Source organism: Ictalurus furcatus, chromosome 17, assembly GCF_023375685.1.
Source record: "Ictalurus furcatus strain D&B chromosome 17, Billie_1.0, whole genome shotgun sequence".
Classification (NCBI taxonomy): domain Eukaryota; kingdom Metazoa; phylum Chordata; class Actinopteri; order Siluriformes; family Ictaluridae; genus Ictalurus; species Ictalurus furcatus.
Window position 1 is genome coordinate 7,012,538 of NC_071271.1, and position 22,020 is coordinate 7,034,557.

The 22,020-nt window shown below is 36.5% G+C and overlaps 1 protein-coding gene across 1 annotated transcript in view; it reads left to right on the forward strand.

Annotated features, from left to right (window-relative positions):
* Window positions 1-277: 277 nt before the first annotated feature.
* Window positions 278-22,020, forward strand: part of vmp1 (vacuole membrane protein 1) — a 30,222-nt gene continuing 8,479 nt past the window's right edge. The window contains exons 1-8 of the mRNA XM_053646817.1: window positions 278-347; window positions 1,123-1,213; window positions 2,208-2,340; window positions 8,139-8,229; window positions 10,555-10,665; window positions 15,500-15,667; window positions 17,495-17,626; window positions 18,657-18,737. Coding sequence (XP_053502792.1) covers window positions 1,135-1,213; window positions 2,208-2,340; window positions 8,139-8,229; window positions 10,555-10,665; window positions 15,500-15,667; window positions 17,495-17,626; window positions 18,657-18,737 — 795 coding nt within the window. The 5' untranslated portion in view covers window positions 278-347; window positions 1,123-1,134. The remainder of the gene's footprint in view (window positions 348-1,122; window positions 1,214-2,207; window positions 2,341-8,138; window positions 8,230-10,554; window positions 10,666-15,499; window positions 15,668-17,494; window positions 17,627-18,656; window positions 18,738-22,020) is intronic.

Sequence of the window (22,020 nt, forward strand, 5' to 3'; positions counted from 1 at the left end):
TATATATATATATATATATACACACATACATATATATACATACATATATATACACATACATACATAATATATATATACATTATATTTATATATATGTATATATATTTATGTATGTGTGTATATATATTTATATGTGTGTGTGTGTATATATATATATATATATATATATATATATATATATATATATAATGAATCCTTTATCTGCAGTGACTTTTATTTTATATATAAAAATAAATAAATAAAAGCCCTGCGCCATTCCCTTCCCGGAAGTGAGCTACCGGTGTTTGTGTCTCATCCACATTGGCAGGAGGACTCAAGACCCTGGGCAAAGCTAGTGCAAGCTAAAGGTATGATTTCCTAACGCTGTTGTGATAAAGATCAGACTCTGAGTATCTTTCTAACCCTGTCCCACTCACTCAGTGCTCAAATCAGAGAAATGATCTTCTAGTTTTTAAAGAGAAATGCGCAGTAAACACCACAAAGCTACTCGAGCGCTAGCCTGCTAGCACGCCGTGTCGAAGTGATGTCACATGGCTGGCTTTAACCACGACACGTGACTGGTGCCGATTTATAACGTGTGTGTCTTTAGAGATCATGTTAAAACTGTCGTGTTTAATCGAACCGCCGTTTTGTAGCTAGAGAAACCGGGTAGCTAACATGCTAACTCGAGAGCCCCAGACCGCATGCATATATATATACACACACACACACACACACACACACTCACTCACTCACTCACTCACTCACTAGTGTGGTGGAGAGTGTAAGTGTAGAGGCTCCAGGACTCCACGCGCTCTATTCTCACCCACACTCATTACATTACACTCATTACACAAGTACACAAACATTACATACAGTATACAACAGCAGCGCCTTTAATACAGGACTTTAATACAGAACACACACACTTCACTGAGTGTTTGAGGTGAGGTGTGTGTGTGAGTGCACTTTGCCCTTCTCTGCTGTGGCGTGGAAGTATTCTTGTGAAACCTTATCTACCCCTCCTCCTCCTCTAGGGATATATATTATGTGTTAGGAGTGTCTCTCAAAACTTCATCTACATCAGCACATATATTACAATAAAATAAATCTGCTTTTTCTTCTTCTTTCAATTCTCCTCAGGTGTTTGGAGCTATGGCTGAAAACGCAGCAGATTGCGAGTTTCCACAAAGGCGACTCGGACCCAAAGAGAGCCGCAACGGTAGTTTTAAAGGTCAGTGTATCGCCCAAGGAGGATTCGGATGTGTTTGTCCAGCCCTGACCCTGCCAGTTCCAGTTTTTCCAGTCAAGGTTTAACTAACTGTAGATACCAGCATTGTGACTGGATACACAGCCTTGGGTGTATATGTGTGTTGTTCATGTAAATACTGATTTGCCACCATTTTAAGGAGCTTACGTGTGACTTGCACTTTCTGTGTTCGTCTGTATCATTAGTACACACCTTTTTAATTTAATTTTTTTTTTGTCAGCTGAATCCTTTCAACTTGAATTTATTTGCCTCGAGTATCTGCAGATGCTAAGCAGGCTAACAAGTGAATCTTTTGCTTGTTGAAATAGTTTGGGAAGCTTTTGCGTCTAAATTTCTTTTTTAAAATAAAAAAAATTATGCTTTAATTGGAACGCTGCTTCAGAGATAATATATCACGTGCTTGAGAAAGGGTTTGCTCTTGTAACGGTCTGTATGCAGTCTGCATGTAAATATGCAAAAAAAATGTAAATCTTCCTGGCTGCACTTGGAGAACCTTTCTCTGCCGTACTTGTGCTTTTTTTTTTTTTTTGACAACGTGTCTGTCCAGTTTGTTATTTTCTGGAGTTTTAAAAGATGAAGACTCTTTTAGGCACGAAGAACGATTCGTCTAGCTAACGCTGTAATTTTACGTGCTAAGAAATGCTATGTCGTGACATGAACCCACAAGTAATTCAATCAACTTCAAACCTTTTTTTTTTTTTTTTTTTTTAACACATTAGGTTACCAAAAAATTTTATTTGTACAAATGTTATTTAAATTTCACTTAATGTGTCATTGACATTTCCATCACAGTCTCATCTCCCCCCACCCCCAAACACCCACCCACACACACACACACGCACACACACACTCTGAGTGTCACCACAAACCCCTGGATGGGAAACCCTATGCTCTATGTGGTTACAGATTTGTTCCTAGTTGTTGTTTGAACGCTGTGTCAATGGTCTCTTGTGTTCAGATGCATCAGTCAGAGAAAGACGGCAGCAAGAACGAGAAGAGCGTCTCTCTCTGGTGCTGTGGAGAAAGCCCTTCCAGACGCTGCAGTATTCTTTCTTAGAGACACTCGTCACTTTGAAGGAGTGGACATGGAAGTAAGCTCCTTGATCTCATTGTGTTTTTCATCATCTTTGAGGATGTGTCAGTGTTAAAGCATAATGTGACCTTTTACCTTCATGACCTTCGTGTTTCTCACAGTGTACAGTGGCAGGATTGGGGCAGTAAAATGAAAGTTCAACCCTTTTTAACCTTTTCTAGCCGTACACTGGTGTTCCATATCGACTTATCGGACATTTTCATTCGGTATAAACGAATGAATTATTATAGTCTTTTATAAGATGAGTCAGGGTACTGTTGGGTTTCTGTGTAGAGTATCATGACCCTGTGCTTAGCTGCTGGTGAGCAGGGCAATGGAAAGGGCAGGGGTGTGAGCCCCCTGCTGGACAAATAACTCATACCTCTCCACAATAACACTGGTACAGAGATAAAACAGACAGTAGTGAGTAAACAGCCACAATACAATGATGACATTTAAACATAGTTGGCTAGGTAAAAAAAAAAAAAAGAAATACTTATGAAAAACTGCAAATACTTAAAGCCCTGAGTGTCTACTTTCATATGAGCCATTAAACACTACTGTGGAGTGTGACATCACAAATACAGTCAATGCTGAACATGGGCACCCCCAAAACAGAAATTAAATTTTTTGGCTCTGGTATAAAGAGTTAAACAGGACAATAATTAATAAATGCAATATTATCGTGATAATTGTGGTAATATAAATCCTCAGGTCCATTTCTTAACATTACATATTTCTTTAATTTAATACTTTGATGATTCCAGCAGTCGGCACAAACCCAGTGCACAACGTTATGTCCTTGATAATGATTAAACTGGCCGCCTGTAGATCAGTGATGTTCACTTACCGGAGCCCCCCTTACATTAGGTGCACTTTTGATCTGAAACCCAGCCCTAACCAAATACCACCCCCTCATCACAGGACAAACTATGAACACACAAAACACAATGCATGCAGTTGGTACAAAACACACAAAAGGGCTCTGCAATGATAACAGTAATAAGTGGGACTTCACGTGAACAATACCCACTACCTCAGCCACATATACTGCACTTGATGCTAAATATATTCGAAACACACTCGTACTGTTTCTGCCACCGATCTTTGTAGCCCTCATATTTATCTGTATGATCGTGTGTGAGACAAATAGAATTTGAATAATAACTAATACAAATAAATATTTCAGTAAATGTCCTATAGTCCTGTTTGTTTGCATTTTAAGTTGAATCGGATTCTAACTTTCTAACTCCTACTAGCAGACATTTCTCTGTTATTAACTGAGATTCCTGTGCTCTGTTAATAGTCAAATAGTACAGGTATATGGTGTGTGTGTGTGTGTGTGTGTGTGTGTGTATATTCAATTATATGTAATGTGCGTATGTGTGTGTGTATATATATGTGTAAATATATATTGTGTGTCTAGACAGAGTCATACACACACACGTGTATGTGTGTGTGTGTGTGTGTATATATACACACACACACGCACAAATATATAATATATATAAAATATACATGCACACGTAAATACATACAGTACTGTACAAAAGTTTTAGGCACCCTATTTTATTTATTTATTTATTTTAGTACAAACTTTGTTATAGATTTTTATTTTATGAATTCTACATTATCGAGTCAGTACAAAAAACATTTTAGGTTCCTGAACATTAGTTTTCTAGACCAAATTAAATGTTACAGACAAATGTTTGTATGTCAGTAAAGAAATCAGCCAAATATTAAGTGGTAAGAGACACTTTTCAGACATAAAATCATAATTCTGGGTTTCGCTGCAGAAATAAGAAGCGAGTGCGACAGTCAAAGTCTCCAGAAGAACCGTGTCTGGTTCTGAAAGATGCTCAATAAAACTTACAGCTTATTTCCTTATAAAACTGCACTAATTCTACCAGAGACTACTAATAATTTTTTGAAAAGCAGAGGATCGTTACGCCAAATATCGACTTTGTTTCATCAATTTCTGTTTACTGCTCTTTATGGTATTTTTTAATGTAGAAACATTTCATTTCATCATGTTTGCTCTACAGCATTTCTTTGCATGTGCTTAAGAATATTGCACAGTACTGTACAGTACATATTGTGTGTGTGTTTTTTATATATATATATATATATATATATATATATATATATATATATATATATATAAAATATACACACACACACCCAAGCACACTCACAAATAACATTTTATATATAGTAGAACACTTCTTAGAAAAAAACCCCAAAAAGCATAATGAAGTGTCGGGGATTATCTGCAAAAAAAAGTCTCCAGAGGAATTGTAATTATGGAAGATGCTAAAAAGTAAAACTTTGTATAAAATAATCACTTTGTATCATTATTAAAGTTTACTTCTCTTTATGCTATTTAATGTAGCAGAGCTTACACAGATACATAGTCATATTTTAATATATTTACAGGTGCTTATGAGTAATAATTCTGTATACGTACTTATTCTATATTTTGAAAGTTTAAGGGTGTTATTGGGGAAAAAAAATGTAAAAAGAAAAAATTTCTATTCATCCCCACACTGTACATAAATGACTTGTACAGCTGGCATCATTTAAGATGTACAGTAAGACCCAAAGAAGTCTGAGACTAGCGAAAGCACTAGTGTTAATGCTTCTATTGTGTATTCTTTTCTCAAATAATACGACAGCTTTCATTACAGATTATATTATTGACAACAACTTAAGTGAAAATTATTAAATATTGCCATGAGTTTCTTAGTATTTGGTAGGTCGTCTTTCGTTAGACTCGGGCTGGCATGGACGCTACAGTTTTGCGCAAAACCTTACGATTCATTGTAGATCAAATCGTCTGAACACGCTTCTGTCGGAGAGATTAGACATGAGGAAAATCTGACCTTTTTATAAAAGGTCCAATTTTAAATTGGGGGGGGGGGATCTAAATTTTCAATATGATATCAGACTTTCCCCACCACTGTAGCTCAACAGCCTTTCAAACTAAACTGTACTGAGCGCTGGACTACCCTCACACTTACCACATGGATATAAGGTGATGTGAGGGTGATGTAAATGGCACTAAACATGAACCTCATGCTTGAAAGACAGATCTGTGCATCCCTCATTTACGCACAGTGCACAATACATGGAAATGGCCTGTTTTAGAGCAGCAAAGGAAATGTTCATCACTTTCCCAATGGACACTGGGCAGAATATTTTGTGGGGAACCTCAAAGCATAACGTCCTCTGTCCTTAGACTTCCCCATGAGAATATAAGAGACCAGCTTTATCGCTGACTGTAACAAATGCGCCGATACAGGAGACGTCATAAGTAGAGAGAAAACATCACCATATCCACTATTATACATTTTTAATTCCTCCGCCATTAGGTAGTGGATGCATTATGTTCTTGTCCGTCTGAGATTCTTTTTAGCGCGATATGTAATATAAATATAAATAATTTTTATATATATATATATATATATATATATATATATATATATATATATATAAATAAAATATTCAATGAGTGCTTGAGTGTGTGTAGGATTTATATAAAATGATCAGAGTAACCAGCAGATGAACTGACTTTGGAATTGATCCGAACAGGGTCAAGGTCACAGTCAAGGTCAAATGTCTGGAATAGGTTTTCAACAGATTTTCAGTATCTTCCTTCCTGTTTGAAGTCAATTTTAAGGATATTTGAGGCACATAAATTAGTAATAATAAGGACTCGTGTTGATTGTGGTGGAGATATCAAGTTATGATTTTTTTATTATTTTTAAGCTTTTTTGTTTGTTTGTTTATTATTAGACTTGGTTTATGTGGCGCTTGGGCTGTACAAGTCTGTAACCAATACCGTATTAGAATGAGCGCGTTAATATAAAGCTGGGATTTGCCTTGCAGCTGGCATTACTATCAAAGTTGCTGTTATAGGAAATTAATCAATTCCTTTTGCCCAGTCAGTTCCTAGAAATGAAGTTTGTAGTATGTGATGATAAACTATAGCTCCATTGCTTTTATTTAAATGGGTTCACCAGGCTGTGCAAGGCGTATTCAGACTGAGGGGCGTGGGCGAAATGGAAAATGCCAAAAAAAAAACCCCAATCTTTAAATGACCGTTTTACACCTGGCAACCCGTACGCAGTTTACGTAGGAGTTTCGCATTTTAACGTCTGCACGCAAAAATATGGCAAAATATGTCACAGACTTATTGTCTTTCTAATAAAATGGCAGATGACTTAATCGACATATGTATCTGGAATGATTAACAGTTGTGCCGGTGTTTTAAGGTCTTCGCTTGAAAGACGTGCTAATGTGGTACACTTTTCTGTCATATTAATGAGAAATAAAGTCTATCAATGTGTGTCTGGTTTGTACTTATTTAATAATGATTGTAACGTCAGTTAACTATATTTCATAGGCATGCGAAATATTTCCTCGTATTTCAGCCTTTTTTTCTTCTGGTTTTTAGGCTGAAATTTTTGACTAGGAAAACCCCCCATTAATTAAGCTCACAACAAAGTATCAAGTGTAATACTTAACGTTCAACAAATAATGTTGATATGTCGTTCCGTCTCAAGTGGTCCAATGCAGGTTACTCCGTTTTAAATTGACTTCTTATTTTTTTTATTATTATTTTATTTTTAGAGTGATTACCTCTATGTATTGGCATTGCAAAACCACCAGTTTTTTGTTTTTTTTTAAAACCTGGTTTAACTATGACGGCCATATTTCCCCCACCAGAGATATTCAACCTGAAAGTGACGGGGAGTTTAAAAAATAAAGGACTTTCTCGCCCACATAAAAAATAAAAATAGGGCAATTCGCAAACCTGAAATGTTCTGCATGCATACTATACTTACCCCTAGGTAATCCCCTGCCCCCCCCCCAAAAAAAAAGACTGAGTTATAAATTGACCCTAAAAAGTGGAATCTTCTGCAATCTTCTGCATTACATTTGGACTTAAGTTCTAAGTTTAAGGAACAAGAAAATGCAAAAGGATTATATATGTTTATGTACCTTGTAATGTGCTCTGGAGATTTTCTTCCAGTTTTTTGTTCCAAGAAGCTAGACCTATCCTGAGCTGAGATATTGAGTTTTCTGTAAACAGCTGTATAATCAAAAATTGTTGTGTGCCATAATATATTATATTATATAATATATTATTGTTATATGTTATACATATTATATTATATATATATTACATATTTTTATATATATGTGTGTGTGTGTGTGTGTGTGTGTGTGTGTGTGTGTGTGTGTATAATATAAAACTGGTGGTTTTGTAAAGCCAATACATATAGGTAGTCACTCAAAATAAAATAAAAAATGGTCAAGCAACCAACTTTACAATTATTGGACCACTTGAGATGGACTAACTCTGATAGTAATTATATACTTGGGCTGTGATTTTAAATCGCTGTTTGTTTGCTTTTGTCTCCTGCGATGGTCATAACGATCAGGGAGATTAGACAAGCGATTTGTAAAAGAATTATATTTTTAAATGTACCGTATGTTTCTTACTGTTCACTGTGTTTACAGCCTCCCTGGTTCTGATGTATCATAAGAGTGTGAATTTTATTCAGTTTTATTATCCGGTTAATAATAAGCATTAATTTGACTCATTATTTACTTCATTTTAATGTATTTATTTATTTTTATACACTCGGGGTAAGGTGTAAAAGAAGTTGAGGGGGTGCATGAATTCTCCAGAAACTGGGAAGTGGGGTTCATGGGAGAAACGTGTGGATTAATGTCATATTGAATCAAAATGTACGTACACTATGTTAACTATATAAACTTATGAAACTATTTTCGTCTCTCACTTCACAGGCTCTGGTACAGAAGATATTCAGTGTTTTTCGTCCTAGTGCTTTTTTCAGTCTTCACAACGGCCTACTCAATAGAAGGAGCACATCAAACGGTGAGATGTTCATATTCTTATCAACGAGTGCATGTTTTTGGACGTCTTGTGTGTTTCGGCTGTACTTTTATACCACCGATGGACTCCGTTACTCCAGAAACAAGTAGCTGAACATGTTTTGTACCAAAAAGTTTCATTTTCCCTCCTTTTTCAGTTTTTATCAGTAAACTCAGTTTGGTGTTTTAAATGTTGCACTGCAGTTTCGCTGGCACTCTGTTAGCAATCCTACGTGTCATGAAAATGTCTCATGATATGATATTTGTTTCTTATAGCACAGCTCTGACAGTAGTCTCGGCTTTAATTCGAATCACAATTTAATATTGATGCGCTCGGTCTTGTACGCTATTGTTTCTATAGTAACAACCAGTGGTGAAGAAAGTACAAAAATCTTGAGTGCTTGAGTGAAATTAGCGATACTCCGCGAACATGCAAGTCTTCTTCGTTCTTACATTGTTCTTTAAGAACAGTTCAAGAACAGTAGTACCAGCTTTTTATTGTACATAAGTGTCAAAAGTAAAACGACAGAGTTTGCGCATGGCAGGAATATCCCCCTTTGCTCCATCAGTGCCTCAGCGTGTCAGTCTGCAACGCAGGATGCGAACAAACCTGTCAGTTATAAATTATTTGTAGTAATGATTTTATCCTCTTATTCAAGTAGGCTACTTTTACAAACTTTTAGATCTGAAATGCATTCTGAGTTCAAATACATTTGTGGGGTATGACCGACACGTGAAGTTAAAATATTCCTTATTTGTTTTTAAAAATATATAAATATTTATAGCAGCATCTAATGATATGTATTCCTACTGAAATGTGGTATTTAAAAGAAAAACAGTATTCATGCATAAATATAGAGATGAAAATTATCTGCAACCTTCACTGGAGAAAGAAAAGGCTTGTCAACTATATGCATTTCCTCGCTATTTATAGAAGAATACTGTGGGGGGTTTTTTATTAATTTTTTTTAATTTAAGCACATTTGAGCAGGAATTAAAATATATTTTTCTCCTACTTTAGCTTTTAATGCATTCTGAACTGCATACAGCTGCTATTGCTACCTCCACTGTACTGTAGAATAAATTAGAACTGAGTCTACCAGATTTCCACTTAAGGTGCAGTATTTGGATATTAGGAAGGTAATTGTGTCCAAACACCCAGAACAGTTCCTAATACATGTAAACGAATTAGGCAAATGAAATGATCCTGATTCTGATCATTCACGATTGATTGAGAGAAAGTAATGGAGGAAAAAGTAGGATATTTTGCTTTGAAATTTAGTGGTGTAAAAGTAAAAAAAAAAAAAAAAAAGGAAATACTTTTCAAAAATATTTTTATTGCAAAAGAAAACATAGTTCCTGTCACATAGAAACAATACCATTCTCATTTTTTGTTATACATACATAGTGTAGAAAAGAAAAACAAAATTAGAGTGCAATCACCCCCCCCCCCCCCCCCCCAAACTCCGGCTCATCATGGCTAACCAATATCTATATCCGGTTGTTTATATATTGTAAAATCCAACAACAGGCACAAAAATTCAAGTGGGAAGTGCTTGGAACTCCATAAAATCTGGGGAAAAAAAGTGGAAATAATTTTTAAGAAAATACAGATACTTGAAGGAAGTATGAATTACTCACCACTGGCAGCAACTCCTATTTATATTTCACCCAAACGGATTGAACAAGCTTCACTTGTTGTAATCGTTGATATGGTGATGTTTTCGGCGACGAGACGTTTTTTTGAGCGTTTTTGGAAGGAGTCTCCAGTGTGAATTCCAGGACTGCCTCTGCAGTTTCTCGCTAAAATGACAAGCTGCATAAAAAAAAAATAATAATAATAATTTTTAAAATTAACTTTATGGAGGGAAAAAGAGCAGCTGCTGAGGGAATGACTGTGTAAAGCTGACAACAGGAATGAACTTGTTTCATGGAACATTAAATGGAAAGATAATTGTATAAAAAGTTTTATTCTGTAATAAATCAGAAAAAAATGCAAATTACTGGGGGGAAAAAAAAACTAATAATAAAAGGCTTCATTCAGGGCATTCTGTTCTAGGAAAATATTCATCGTTGTAGTGGAAGGATAATTTTTATTTTTTTTATTTTTTATGACACGTTCCTTACGTATCGGCCACCTCTACACTCAAATATTGCTTTGTTTAGATTTTCCTCACACTATTAATATCCTAACCTTTTTATTTATTTATTTTTTCTCGTGACACCCATGTACCATGCAGCTCTGTGCTATATAGTTTGCTTCTTGTCCTTGGCATTTGCTTGCTGAAAGAGGGATGTGAAATGATTAAATGAATTTTTTCCCCTGCAGTATGTACAGTACATGGAGAAGAAGGTCCTGTGGTGTGCCTACTGGGTAGGCTTGGGGATTTTGTCTTCAGTAGGCCTTGGTACAGGTCTTCACACTTTCCTTCTTTACCTGGTAAGAAAGCAGTAATGCAAATAAAATACAGATATGAAACAGATATGAAGATGTGTAAAAAAAAAAAAAAAAAAAAAAATTTAATCATGTCTTTTGTGTGTGTGTTTTTTCCGCTTCAGACATATTGACAAAGCTGAGTTAGGATTAATTTTGGCCAGAGGGCAAACTAACTGATGCGTTACAGTCAAATATGGAACTTCCCCATATCAACTGTCAGCTCTTCCAAAAATAGAGCTAAAATGTTGCTCCATATTAGTTTAGTACTGTTTTTTTTTAACAGCACGTAGTGAATTTACCTTTCTTTCTTGTTTTACCCGTATTATTGATACACAAACACACACTTTTATTTATTTTTTTTTCCGTCAAATCCTTCACAAGAGACGAAATGATTCAAAGCGCTGTTTTAGTGTTAGTCTCTGAAGCTGTGCTTCTCACGGTTTGTCTGTACGATGGAATGACGTACTCATCAGCACTGACTCAGTCTCATCAGACGGTGGTCATAGCCGTGGATTTCTGGTCAGCTTTGATGAAGTCATCACGACACAGTAATGACTCGCATGTGGCGAGTGTTCACGCTGAGCTTTCTGACAAAAACGGGGACGTGAAACTGCCAGCGTGATGTGTTTTTCCAGCGAGTGTGGCGTTTCAGACATGAAACACTGTGTTTTCTTTCCCCTGAATTTAATGGTGTTTGACACAATCGGTTTGGGCTGCAGGCCTACTTACTTGGAGCTGGAAATGTTTGCTCTTTCACAATACTGGACGAGCGTGTTGCCGTGTAAACGTGACGCAGCAAGTCTTAAAAAACAAAACAAAAAAAAAAAACCCCAACAACCGATAATCAGAGGTGTGATATTTCAGCTGAGGGTGTAAGAGCGTATGCGTTTTATTGGGAATCGAGCACGTTTGCTTAAAAGAGTGAGGTGACCTAATGCGTCTTTGTCTGGGAAAGCGAGTTATTTTAACTCTCCTGAGTGATCTGGTGTCACTTGATCAGGCTCTTCCATGTCATGACCCTATGGTGAGATCATCTTTAACTTGTGACTTGATCTGAGGCTCTCCTGACTCGACAGCCGCAGCCGTGCTGACTGCAGGCATTCCTCGGCTTAGCAGGCATCGGAGGCAAATGTCTCGAGGAACTGCAGCATGCCTGAGCAGCTTATCCTGTTACAACAACGTTCACTACCGCTGACTTCCTTTCCATTGCCAGTTTCACTGAATGGGTTTAGCTTGTCCTAATGGCATCCACTCCCTCTAATATGGGGGAGTCCAACCCATATATTACCCCCCACCCCCCCACAAAGCATTTCATTCCAACCAAGCAGGAGCCACACCTGATAAGACGCAGACCAAGAATGACTAATCAAAGGCTTGGAATGAAAATCTGCCCCCACGCCCATTCTTTTCAGATAAGATCAGACACCCCGTGCTTTAAAAGCTCCAATAGGTGTAAGACACTAGTATGCCGCACAGTATGTCGAAACGATCGAAATATCTCGAATGTACAGAACTTGTTGCGATAACCGAACGATTTTAATACTTCAAAAAGGTTGCAAAAAGTCAAAGTTTTAAGGCGACACGGATAGCAGAGAAAGCTTTCTTTTCCTCAGAGGACCATGAAACATGTATGTTGGTTAGAACATTTTCAGTGTTTAAATATATAAATAGAATTGACATTGCTTTTACACACTTACAGCATCATCATATCGCACATCGCATTATTTATATACAACTTATCGCAGGTTTTTTGTTTCATAATTACACAACTTTTACGGATCTGACTTCGTCAAAGGTGTACGCTAAAAATGTGACCAGTCAAACAATTTGAAATGTGGTTCTAAATATCAGGGACGAACAAATCAGAAATGCAGAACACTTCAGAAATAAAAGCTCCATTGACTTGACTTGACTTGACCGGAGTAGAAATTTCTAGCTAATGTAATAACATTTTGCAAGCTAGTTTGTATTAATACAGACTATGGAACACCAGTGGGTTTCTAATCATGATCCTCTTCTAGCAAAAATATTTGCACCCTTGACCAAAAATCAGTTTTGAGACTATGAGATGCCGAGTTCTGTCTAAAAGATAAGATATGAGTCGTGCTTGTTTTGCTTTGCAAGAGAGCAGAAGTGCTATATGACTGCTTTGCACTAAACTTGATTTTCCCTCTTAAAAGGTTTTAATCATTTCTGTGTGCTCCTGATTCAGTAAAGATTGTCTGCCATCCATCCATACAGGCTAGTTAATGCATTTAGTAAAAGAACATTCTGCCATCAGCCAGATCTTTCCTCGCTAGGCCTGTCACGATAACTACTTTTGTTGGACGATAGATTGTCTCAGAAATGTGATAAACGATGATCTTGTCATTTTAAGACCGTTTTATACCACTGATATACTAATAATAATATAATAGCATAATAATGCAAGTACACCCTTTAAAAGAGCGATGAGCTTTTAATTCTTAAGAATATATATTCAGACATTGGAACTGGAAATTCCAAAAAGTTTTTTGTCTTCGGATGAAAATATACTTTAAATTTAGTCAATATTCTGTCATGTCATGTTTATTAATTTTAGTCAGGTTTACGGCAAACTAAAATGGGGTCGAATAATCAGTCAACCGCATTTTTAGTTGACGAGAAAAATGCCAAAATTAAACCAAATATTGCCACATTTTCTATATTAACTTGAACATGCATCAACGAAAACATGTGCAAACTGGCCCTCTTGTGAAAACCTGGTCTCCTGAAATAATAACATGACAATGAGACACTACTGTAATACAGTATTGTGAATTCTTTACGCGTTAGTGATTGATTGTCCGTGTATTAGTGGGTTGTTACGGAAAGAGCGTAATCACGACGTGACGTGACTCGCCCGTTCTAACTGGCGCCTTACTGAAGTTCAGGTTCACGTGTGCATTCAGGTCATTTTGTGCAGAAGCAAGTTGTAATATTAGGTTTATGTTGTGTGTAAATGTCTGATTAATCTCATATGTGTATAGGAAGTGTTTGGGTGAGTTAATTAACCTGCTAGTGAAGCGCTTCAGTTTACCACTGTTCATTCGACATTACTGACTCTGACTGGGTTACCTGAAACACTACAACTATTCTTTCTAGATTTTTCTTCTTCAGAAAACATTCTTACTGCACTGTCAATATCCTGTTAATATCCTGCATGTCATTTTTTTCAACAGTATATTTTAATTAAAATCCGTGCTAGTGCTTGCTACACATCTTAAATTTGAATCCACACAGTTTTTGCATTCGAACGTGCTTTTTTTTTTTTTATCTTAAATTCGAGGAATATACGAATTTTAATTGGACAGCCCTTGAGCAAATGAGACGACAGAAGCAGCGCGATCGGCTAAAATGTAGGTGACGTTCATCCTTATGTAAACAAACACGCATGTAAACACAGTGAGCGATATCGAGATCAGCAAAAATGATCGAGGTCACGTCCACGTATGGTACGACAGGCTTGTTCCTCGTGAGATTCGGAACAAGTAGTATATGCTGTAGTTACAGCATTGAGGTGTGTTCAAACATACACACCAAATAAAAAAATTTGTTTTGTGAAAGTCAGTAAGGAGTATGGTTCTGTTTTCTGGCTGTTAAATCTACTTGTCTGTTAATTAAAAAAAAATAATAATAATAACTTGGACAATGTGCTTGTTCCTGGCTCCCAAGCTACTGTTTAGTCCACCCTGAAATGTGGTAAAAAATTATGCCCCTTGCTTTTAAGGATTATTTTCATCTCTCATTTTGTTTGTTGGATTTTTTTTCCCCCTTGAGAATCGGTTATTTCTTTGGTTCTATCTTTCTTCCATTTCTGAATAACGGATTTTCTTATTGGTTGGTCATGGTTCCTCAAAGCACTTTCTATTCCCTTCTCTAGCTCTGTGGAATGTCTGTAGAAAGGTTTTACCAAAGCCATATATATATATTTTTTTTTTCACAAAAACCATTTTTTTCGGTTTCTTTTTTAAAAAAAAAATCCCATCGACACAGTACTCACGGCAAACTATTTGAGTGTTCGAGCCTGTATGAACTTTTCCAGGTCATAAATAAGACTTAACAAAGTAACCGTTAAAGTAGACTTGGTTACTAATATTTAGGCCATTAAATAAACATGGAACGAATGGAAAGAATGGTCTACTCAGAAACCCAGATGGGATGATGAAACCTTTTTTGACTTTTTTCAAGGATATGGTTTAAAATGTTGCCTTGAGCTTATTAAACGGTAACTGGACCCCCAACTTGGGGTGGTCTCCTCTCGGTGGGGTCGAATCAGTCTGTCCAGTGTGTCAGGAGTTTGCAATGTGTTTGAGCCGTGGTGCTTTGTATATGAAACGCTCCCCCACCAAGATTCCCACACACTTTACTGGACATCACAGACAATACTGCCGTCTCTCTCTCTCTTTTTTTTTTTTTTTTTGTTTTTTTTCTTTTTGTTTTGGTTGATTATGTTTAGTCTACTGGTTAGATACTTTTGTGAGCAATGCATTACCTTTTACTTCCCCTGTCTACAAGTGCCAAGGCCATGCCAAGTACATTGCGTGACTCTGAGTTTAATAAAAGGCAGTATGGGAAGTGTGGTCTTAGAGGAGTTACAGTGGTGGTGATGTATCATAAAAGCCAGTTGTTATGATTGGTGCTCTACCCTGATTAATGCGCTAGTGATTTTGTACCTCAGAAACCCCCCCACTATCTTCACATCTGAAGACAGTCTGTTGCTTTCATCTCGGTTGATGTGCACATTTTTTTTATTTATTTTTTTTTTAAGGAGGAAAGAGCAGGAAAAGGCTTACAGGCATGATCTTTATCTCTTCAGGGCCCACACATAGCCTCTGTCACACTGGCCGCGTATGAGTGTGGCTCTGTGAACTTCCCCGAGCCGCCATACCCGACTCAGATTGTGTGTCCAGAGGAGGAGGGGGTGCCGGACAGTGTGTCCCTCTGGACCATTATGTCTAAGGTCCGGCTAGAGGCCTGCATGTGGGTGAGTGCATATCAAATCCATTGAATCATTTTCCATCTTTTACATTTACTCTACAGTCATTAAAGCTTTCAGACATGACGTGAAAAGACTGAAAAGTGGCAAAACACTAAAAAAATAAAAATAAAATAAACGTTATAAATGAAGGCCTTAAAATCACTTACTTGCATATCATGGTGAGGAAATAAAATAAAATGAATAAATAAATGTATGAAGCGCTAAACAGACAAAACAGCAGATGACTATGGGAGAAAGTAAATGAATTCTTAAATTGGATTTAACCATGTCCATCGCAATATCCTTTATGAAAGCGCATAAGCTGACCCATAATCTGCAACAGAAAAGGACTGGTCATCTATAAACCTCAGAACCACTGAATAGTTCAAAGCAGCTGGATCATGCAGAAGGTCTCGGAGAAGAAGAAAGGGGCACAGAGGAGGTCAGCGGTATAGCTTGGTGCCATGGTGTGTAGAGACTTAAATACAAACAAATAATAAAACCTTGAACTCAATCCTGTATTTGATTGATAGGTAGTGGAGGGAGGCCAGGACAAGAAATGCTTTTTCTCATTTTAGTGCCAGTCAGGAGGTGAGGAGCTCAAGACAGGATACAGTTAACTCATGTAAAATATAAATATAATAAATATATATATATATATCTCCAAAATATGTATATATGCTAGGTGTGTGTGTGTGTGTGTGTCTGTCTGTCTGTCTGTCTGTCTGTCTATCTATCTATTTTATATATGTGTGTGTGTGTGTGTGTGTGTTTATTTTATTATTTTTAACTTTTTTTTTTTTTTTATAGATATGTACCTGTTTTTCCTCCTATATTCTTAAATTGGACATCTTTATTTTTTGTATGATCGTATGTGTGGATTGTTTAAATGTATCATTTCTTTTTGGAGTTGCACATCAAAATTTTGTTGTACATCCAGTGTGCAATGACAATAAAGGCATTCAATTAAAGGGAATTTCAGTTATCAATACGAGACACAAGAGCATGAATAACAACAAAAAACTTTAATAAAAAAGGTTTTTCTTGGCAGCTCGCAACTGAATTTTCTTGCCTGTCAGCTTTTGAGTCAAAAATGATAAACATTTTTATTTTATTTTATTTATGTGTGTGTGTGTGTATGTGTGTGTGTGTGTGTGTGAGAATTATTTGACAGGGGCTCCAGATTAAAGCAATAGATTAAACAGCTCACTAAAGTGTAGAAGCTGGTCAATTTAATGATATAATATTATTATTGTGATAAATAATCATAATCTGCTTATGTTTCTCAGGTAGCATGGGTATTGTGGATGAGATCTATTTACTATTTATGTATTTATCACTTTTTCTTTTAATAATTACACACTCTGGGGGAAAAAAATGATTTGGCTTCTAACATTTTGAATCATTAAATTTGTAAACTGTTCAAATTATTATAGGTTTTTTTTTTTTGCCTCCTTTTCTTGAAATAAATCAAACAAATGTTTATCATGTTTATCATCATTTATGTTTATCATGTTTTTCAAACGTGATATGACAACAAATGTGATTTTCTGGCAGTTTATTAGCCAACCTAAATATTGCGATACATTTAGTGTGCTGTACAAATGGCTTCAAATATTGTGAAATGGTATTTTTGTAATATTGCCCATCCCTGTACTAAATCACTTAAGAATGAATGAGGGCATATTCACGTCAGCATTCCTTTGTGAGTTTGTATTTATTAGTCATTTTTAGATTTGTTTAGAATGAATCACTAGTTAGGGCATGGCCCAAAAAAAAAAAAAAAAAAAGTAAAACTTTTTTTATGTTTTGTTGTAAATATGTATTGCGCAGGGAGCTGGTACTGCTATTGGAGAACTCCCTCCATATTTCATGGCACGAGCGGCCCGACTTTCCGGATCTGAACCGGATGATGAGGACTATGAGGAATTTGAAGAGATGCTGGAACAAGCAGAGAGCGCACAGGTGAGGAACGTGTTCAGCATGACACATACGCGTTGCACAGTAGCATGTGTCGTGTGATAACCTTGTTGGTAATGAGCTATTTTTTTTTAAATTTATTTCTTAAAGCAGTTGTTAAGCTATCTTCTTTTTGCATCATCAAATAAGTCTCTATATGAGTCACAGGATGTTGATCGTGGTGCAATGCACAACGAAGCATTTAGCAATGGCAGTGAACTCAGGAACACCTTGCCCACCTTGCACCTTAGAATGAAATACTTTTTAGGGCATTCCACAGCACCTTGTGTGTTGTTTTCCCCCCCCAGATATAAAGGTGCTAATCCCCCCCCACTAGACACCAGGTTATTGGATCCTGTCAGCTTTCTTATAGATCTCGGTGACTACCTCAGTGTTGTGGTTTACTGCTCCTGGTCATGTGACCACTTCTTTGAAAACCCCTCCCTTAACTTCCAGTAAACCCTTCGAGCAGCCGGTGACTCATAATGAGAGCTTCCTTTTAATTATGTGCCGTTAGTGTCTGAGTGGACCTCACGTGGACTGTTTCTTTCACCGGCAGTATTTTAATTGGTTAAATGCTTAAAGCAGGATTCGGTGTGGTACCTTTTTCAGCAGATGCTGCTTCAGCAAAAATCTTTTGCTCTTTTAGCGGCCTGCTATGAGAGTCTAAAATAAACAGTTTCATTCAGTCATCTGTTTCAACACTGTACTCTGAAAGCAGGGTTTCTTTTTTTTGCAGTCTTGCCTAAAGTGACTTCATTGCTCAACATTCTGGCATCGTAATTTCTCTTAGAAAATCTTGTACTTTTTACATTCCCAGAGAAATTATTTTAGTGATTAATCATCCCAAGATCTCAGCTAATGATAAAATCCATCACAAATGTTGTCAACTCCAAATGGCTACTGAATATGTATTTTAGTAACCAAATTTTATTCTCGTAACCCTAAGAGCACATTGGCTCTCGGTTATTTAGTACACTGTAAGAACAAACACTCTGTGGTTTTATTTCATATAAATGGTCTTTGTTCTTTGCAGGACTTTGCAACAAGAGCGAAACTCGCTGTCCAAAACATGGTTCAGAAAGTAGGATTCTTGGGAATCCTGGCCTGTGCCTCAGTAAGTGCTTCCTCATTCTGATATTAAACGGTGTGGATTTATACAGTACAGTCCCCTCTTTTGTTTTTGCTATACACTGACAACATTTTGGGTTTGAGATCAAAAGATGAATGAGATTACAATTTCAAACGTCCTGAAAAAGAAAGAAACCACTGATGTACTAAGAACCATACATGGAACAGGTCCGCCACGGAAAACAACAGCAGTTGATGACAAAAACAAACCAAAAAAAAAAAAAGCTGTGTGAAAGCAGTGAAGCCAAAAACAACAGTCGGTGACATCACCAACAACCTCCACAGGGCAGGGGTAAAGGTATCACAGTCCAAAAAGAATCAGTTCGAAGAAGACATCAAGAGAAATACAGGAGCATCTTAAAATAAATTAGAATATCGTTGAAAAGTAAATTTTTTTCCGTAGTTTAAAAAGTGGAACTTTCATATATTCTAGATTCATTACACATAAAGTGAATTATTTCATGCCTTGTTTTGTTTTAATCTTGATGATTATGGCTTACAGCTCATGGAAATCAAAAATCCAGTATCTCAAAATATTAGAATAAAGAATTTATAATACAGAAATGTCGACTTTCTGAAAAGTATGTTCATTTCTGCACTCAATACTTTGATACTTGGGGCTCCTTTTGCATGAATTACTGTATCAATGTGGCGTGGCATGGAGGCGATCAGCCTGTGGCACTGCTGAGGTGTTCTGGAAGCCCAGGTTGCTTTGATAGCGGTCTTCAGCTCGTCTGTATTATTCGGTCTGGTGTCTCTCAGAGACTCTCTATGGGGTTCAGGTCAGGCGAGTCGGCTGGCCAATCAAGTAATACCATGGTCAGCAAACCAGTTACTAGTAGTTTTGGCACTGTGGACAGGTGCAGAGTCCTGCAGGAAAAGGAAATCAGCATCGTCAGCAGATGGAAGCATGAAGTGGTTGAAAATCCTGCAACTTAGATTCTGTTCCTCTCCACTCTTCCTCCAGACTCTGGGACCTTGATTTCCAAATGAAATGCAAAATTTACTTTCATCTTCCCCGTGGTTGTGTGTACTGAACCAGTCTGACAGATTAAAGGCTCAGGAAACCTTTGCAGGTGTTTTGAGTTAATTTGCTGATTACAGCTCTTCTCAGGTCGACATTTCTGTATTATATCTAATATTTTGAGCTACTGCATTTTTTATTTCCTTTTTGAGCTGTGAGCCATGATCATCGAGATTAAAACAACAAAAAAAAAGGCTTGAAATATTTAATTTTGTGTAATGAATCTAGAATATATGAAAGTTCCACTTTTTGAATTAAATTACGAAAAAAATGTTGTACTTTTCCTCAATTTTCTAGATTTTAGACTGGCCAAGTTAATCACCAGAACATAACCCAACTGAGAAGCATTGAAAGAAACTGTAATAAAAGCCTGGAAAGCATCAGAAAAGATATAGCAGTTTGGTGATGCCAGTGGGTCGGCAGTTTGATGCAGTTATTGCAAGCAAGGGATATGCTACCAAAGATTAAGTGTATAAGTGTATTAAGTATAATATTAACCAAATATTAAGCTTGCTCATTAGGGATAAATTTATAATGTAAAATTTATATCCTGAATTTATATATTTCTGTAAAGCTGTTATGTGACATGTTCATTATTAAAAGCATTATACAGATCAAATTTAATTGAAAATCAGAAAATGATTTAATCCGCTAAAATCTCATCCGTTATCTCGTACATCTTTTGATATTAAATCCAAATGGCTTTATGTGTAGCAAAAACATAATTGCCATTCCAATACTTTCAGAGGGGACTGTATACGCGTGTGTGTGTGTGTATGTGTGTGTATGTGTGTGTGTATATATATATATATATATATAATCACATACCCATGTTTTTCATGATCTTAAAAACTTTTTGATCTAAAGGTGTATGATTAAATGTTTGAAATCTGTTGTAGACAAAAATATAATTATGCCAACATGTAAATTCTTTCATTAGAAAACTAACATTTTATTTAAAAAAATATATTTTTTAAACGGATGATTTGGCGCGAAATATTCCGAAAAGCAGCCGTTAAGTGTCCAGCGTAGGTGTGAACTCCTTTAATACTGTTTAAAAAGCATCTCTGGCAAATTCCTCAAGAAATCAGAAAATGCCAAGAATACATTTCTGGAAATTCAGGCAAAAAGGGTGTCTACTTGGAAAATGCTAAAATATTAAATTATTTTGATTTATTTTGGATTTTTTTATCCCAACATAATTCCCATAGTTTCATTTGTGTTACTCCGGAGTTTTGATGACTTTATTATTATTCTACAATGTAGGGGGGGGGGGGGATATATATATATATAAAGAATAAGTGTGTCTAAACTTTTGACCGGTAGTGTGTACACACATAATATAATATTTTGTGTGTGCTTACTGTCCACTGTATTAGGAATACCTGCTCATTCATGGGGTTATCGAACTAACCAATCAGCGCAATGCATCCAGTCATACAGTTCAAGTGCTTCAGTTAATGTTCACATCAAACCTCAGTTTCACAGAAAGTTGCAAAAAAAAAAAAAAAAAAAACCCATCCATTGAGCAGAAGTTCTGCAAGCAGAAACATCTTTTTGATGAGAGAGCTCAGAGAAGAATGATAAGAACGATATGAGTTGACAGGAAACTCAAATAACCACTCTTTACAACCGTGGTGAGCAAAAAGGCATTTCAGAGTGTCAAACCTGGAGGCAGATGTGCTACAACAGCTGGAAACCACATCGAGTTCCGCTTCTTGTAGACCAAGAACAGAGGTTACAGTGGGTAAAGACCCGCCAAATTACACAGGTGAAGATTGGAACAATGTCAGGCGATTGAAGCTCGTGGCTGATTGCATGAATGAGCAGGGATATGGGTGTTCCTATTAAACTGGCCAGTGAGCGTGTACTGTGTATGTACAAACAGTTTCCACAGAAACAGGATGTTCTGAATGAATGTCCTTCCTCAGCTGTGCAAGCAAAGTACTTCCTTGAATCGCTGATTTCTCAGAAAAGTCTTGATTCTCTGGAACATTGTGTACTAAGCTTCATTTATTTATTTTGTACTACATCTATTATCTTGGCTATATTTAAGATATTCTAGAAATATCGTATAAGACAAAACGGCTGCGTCATTTTATCTTCCACCAACATGAAAAAAAGAAAAGAAAAGCCAGTTTCCTGTAGTACACAACTGCTGTTCACATTAGAGCAGTATTAGCCTAAAGCAGTGGTTTTACTCTAAATCCCACAATGCATCACGTAGCGTTATTCCGTTTCCATA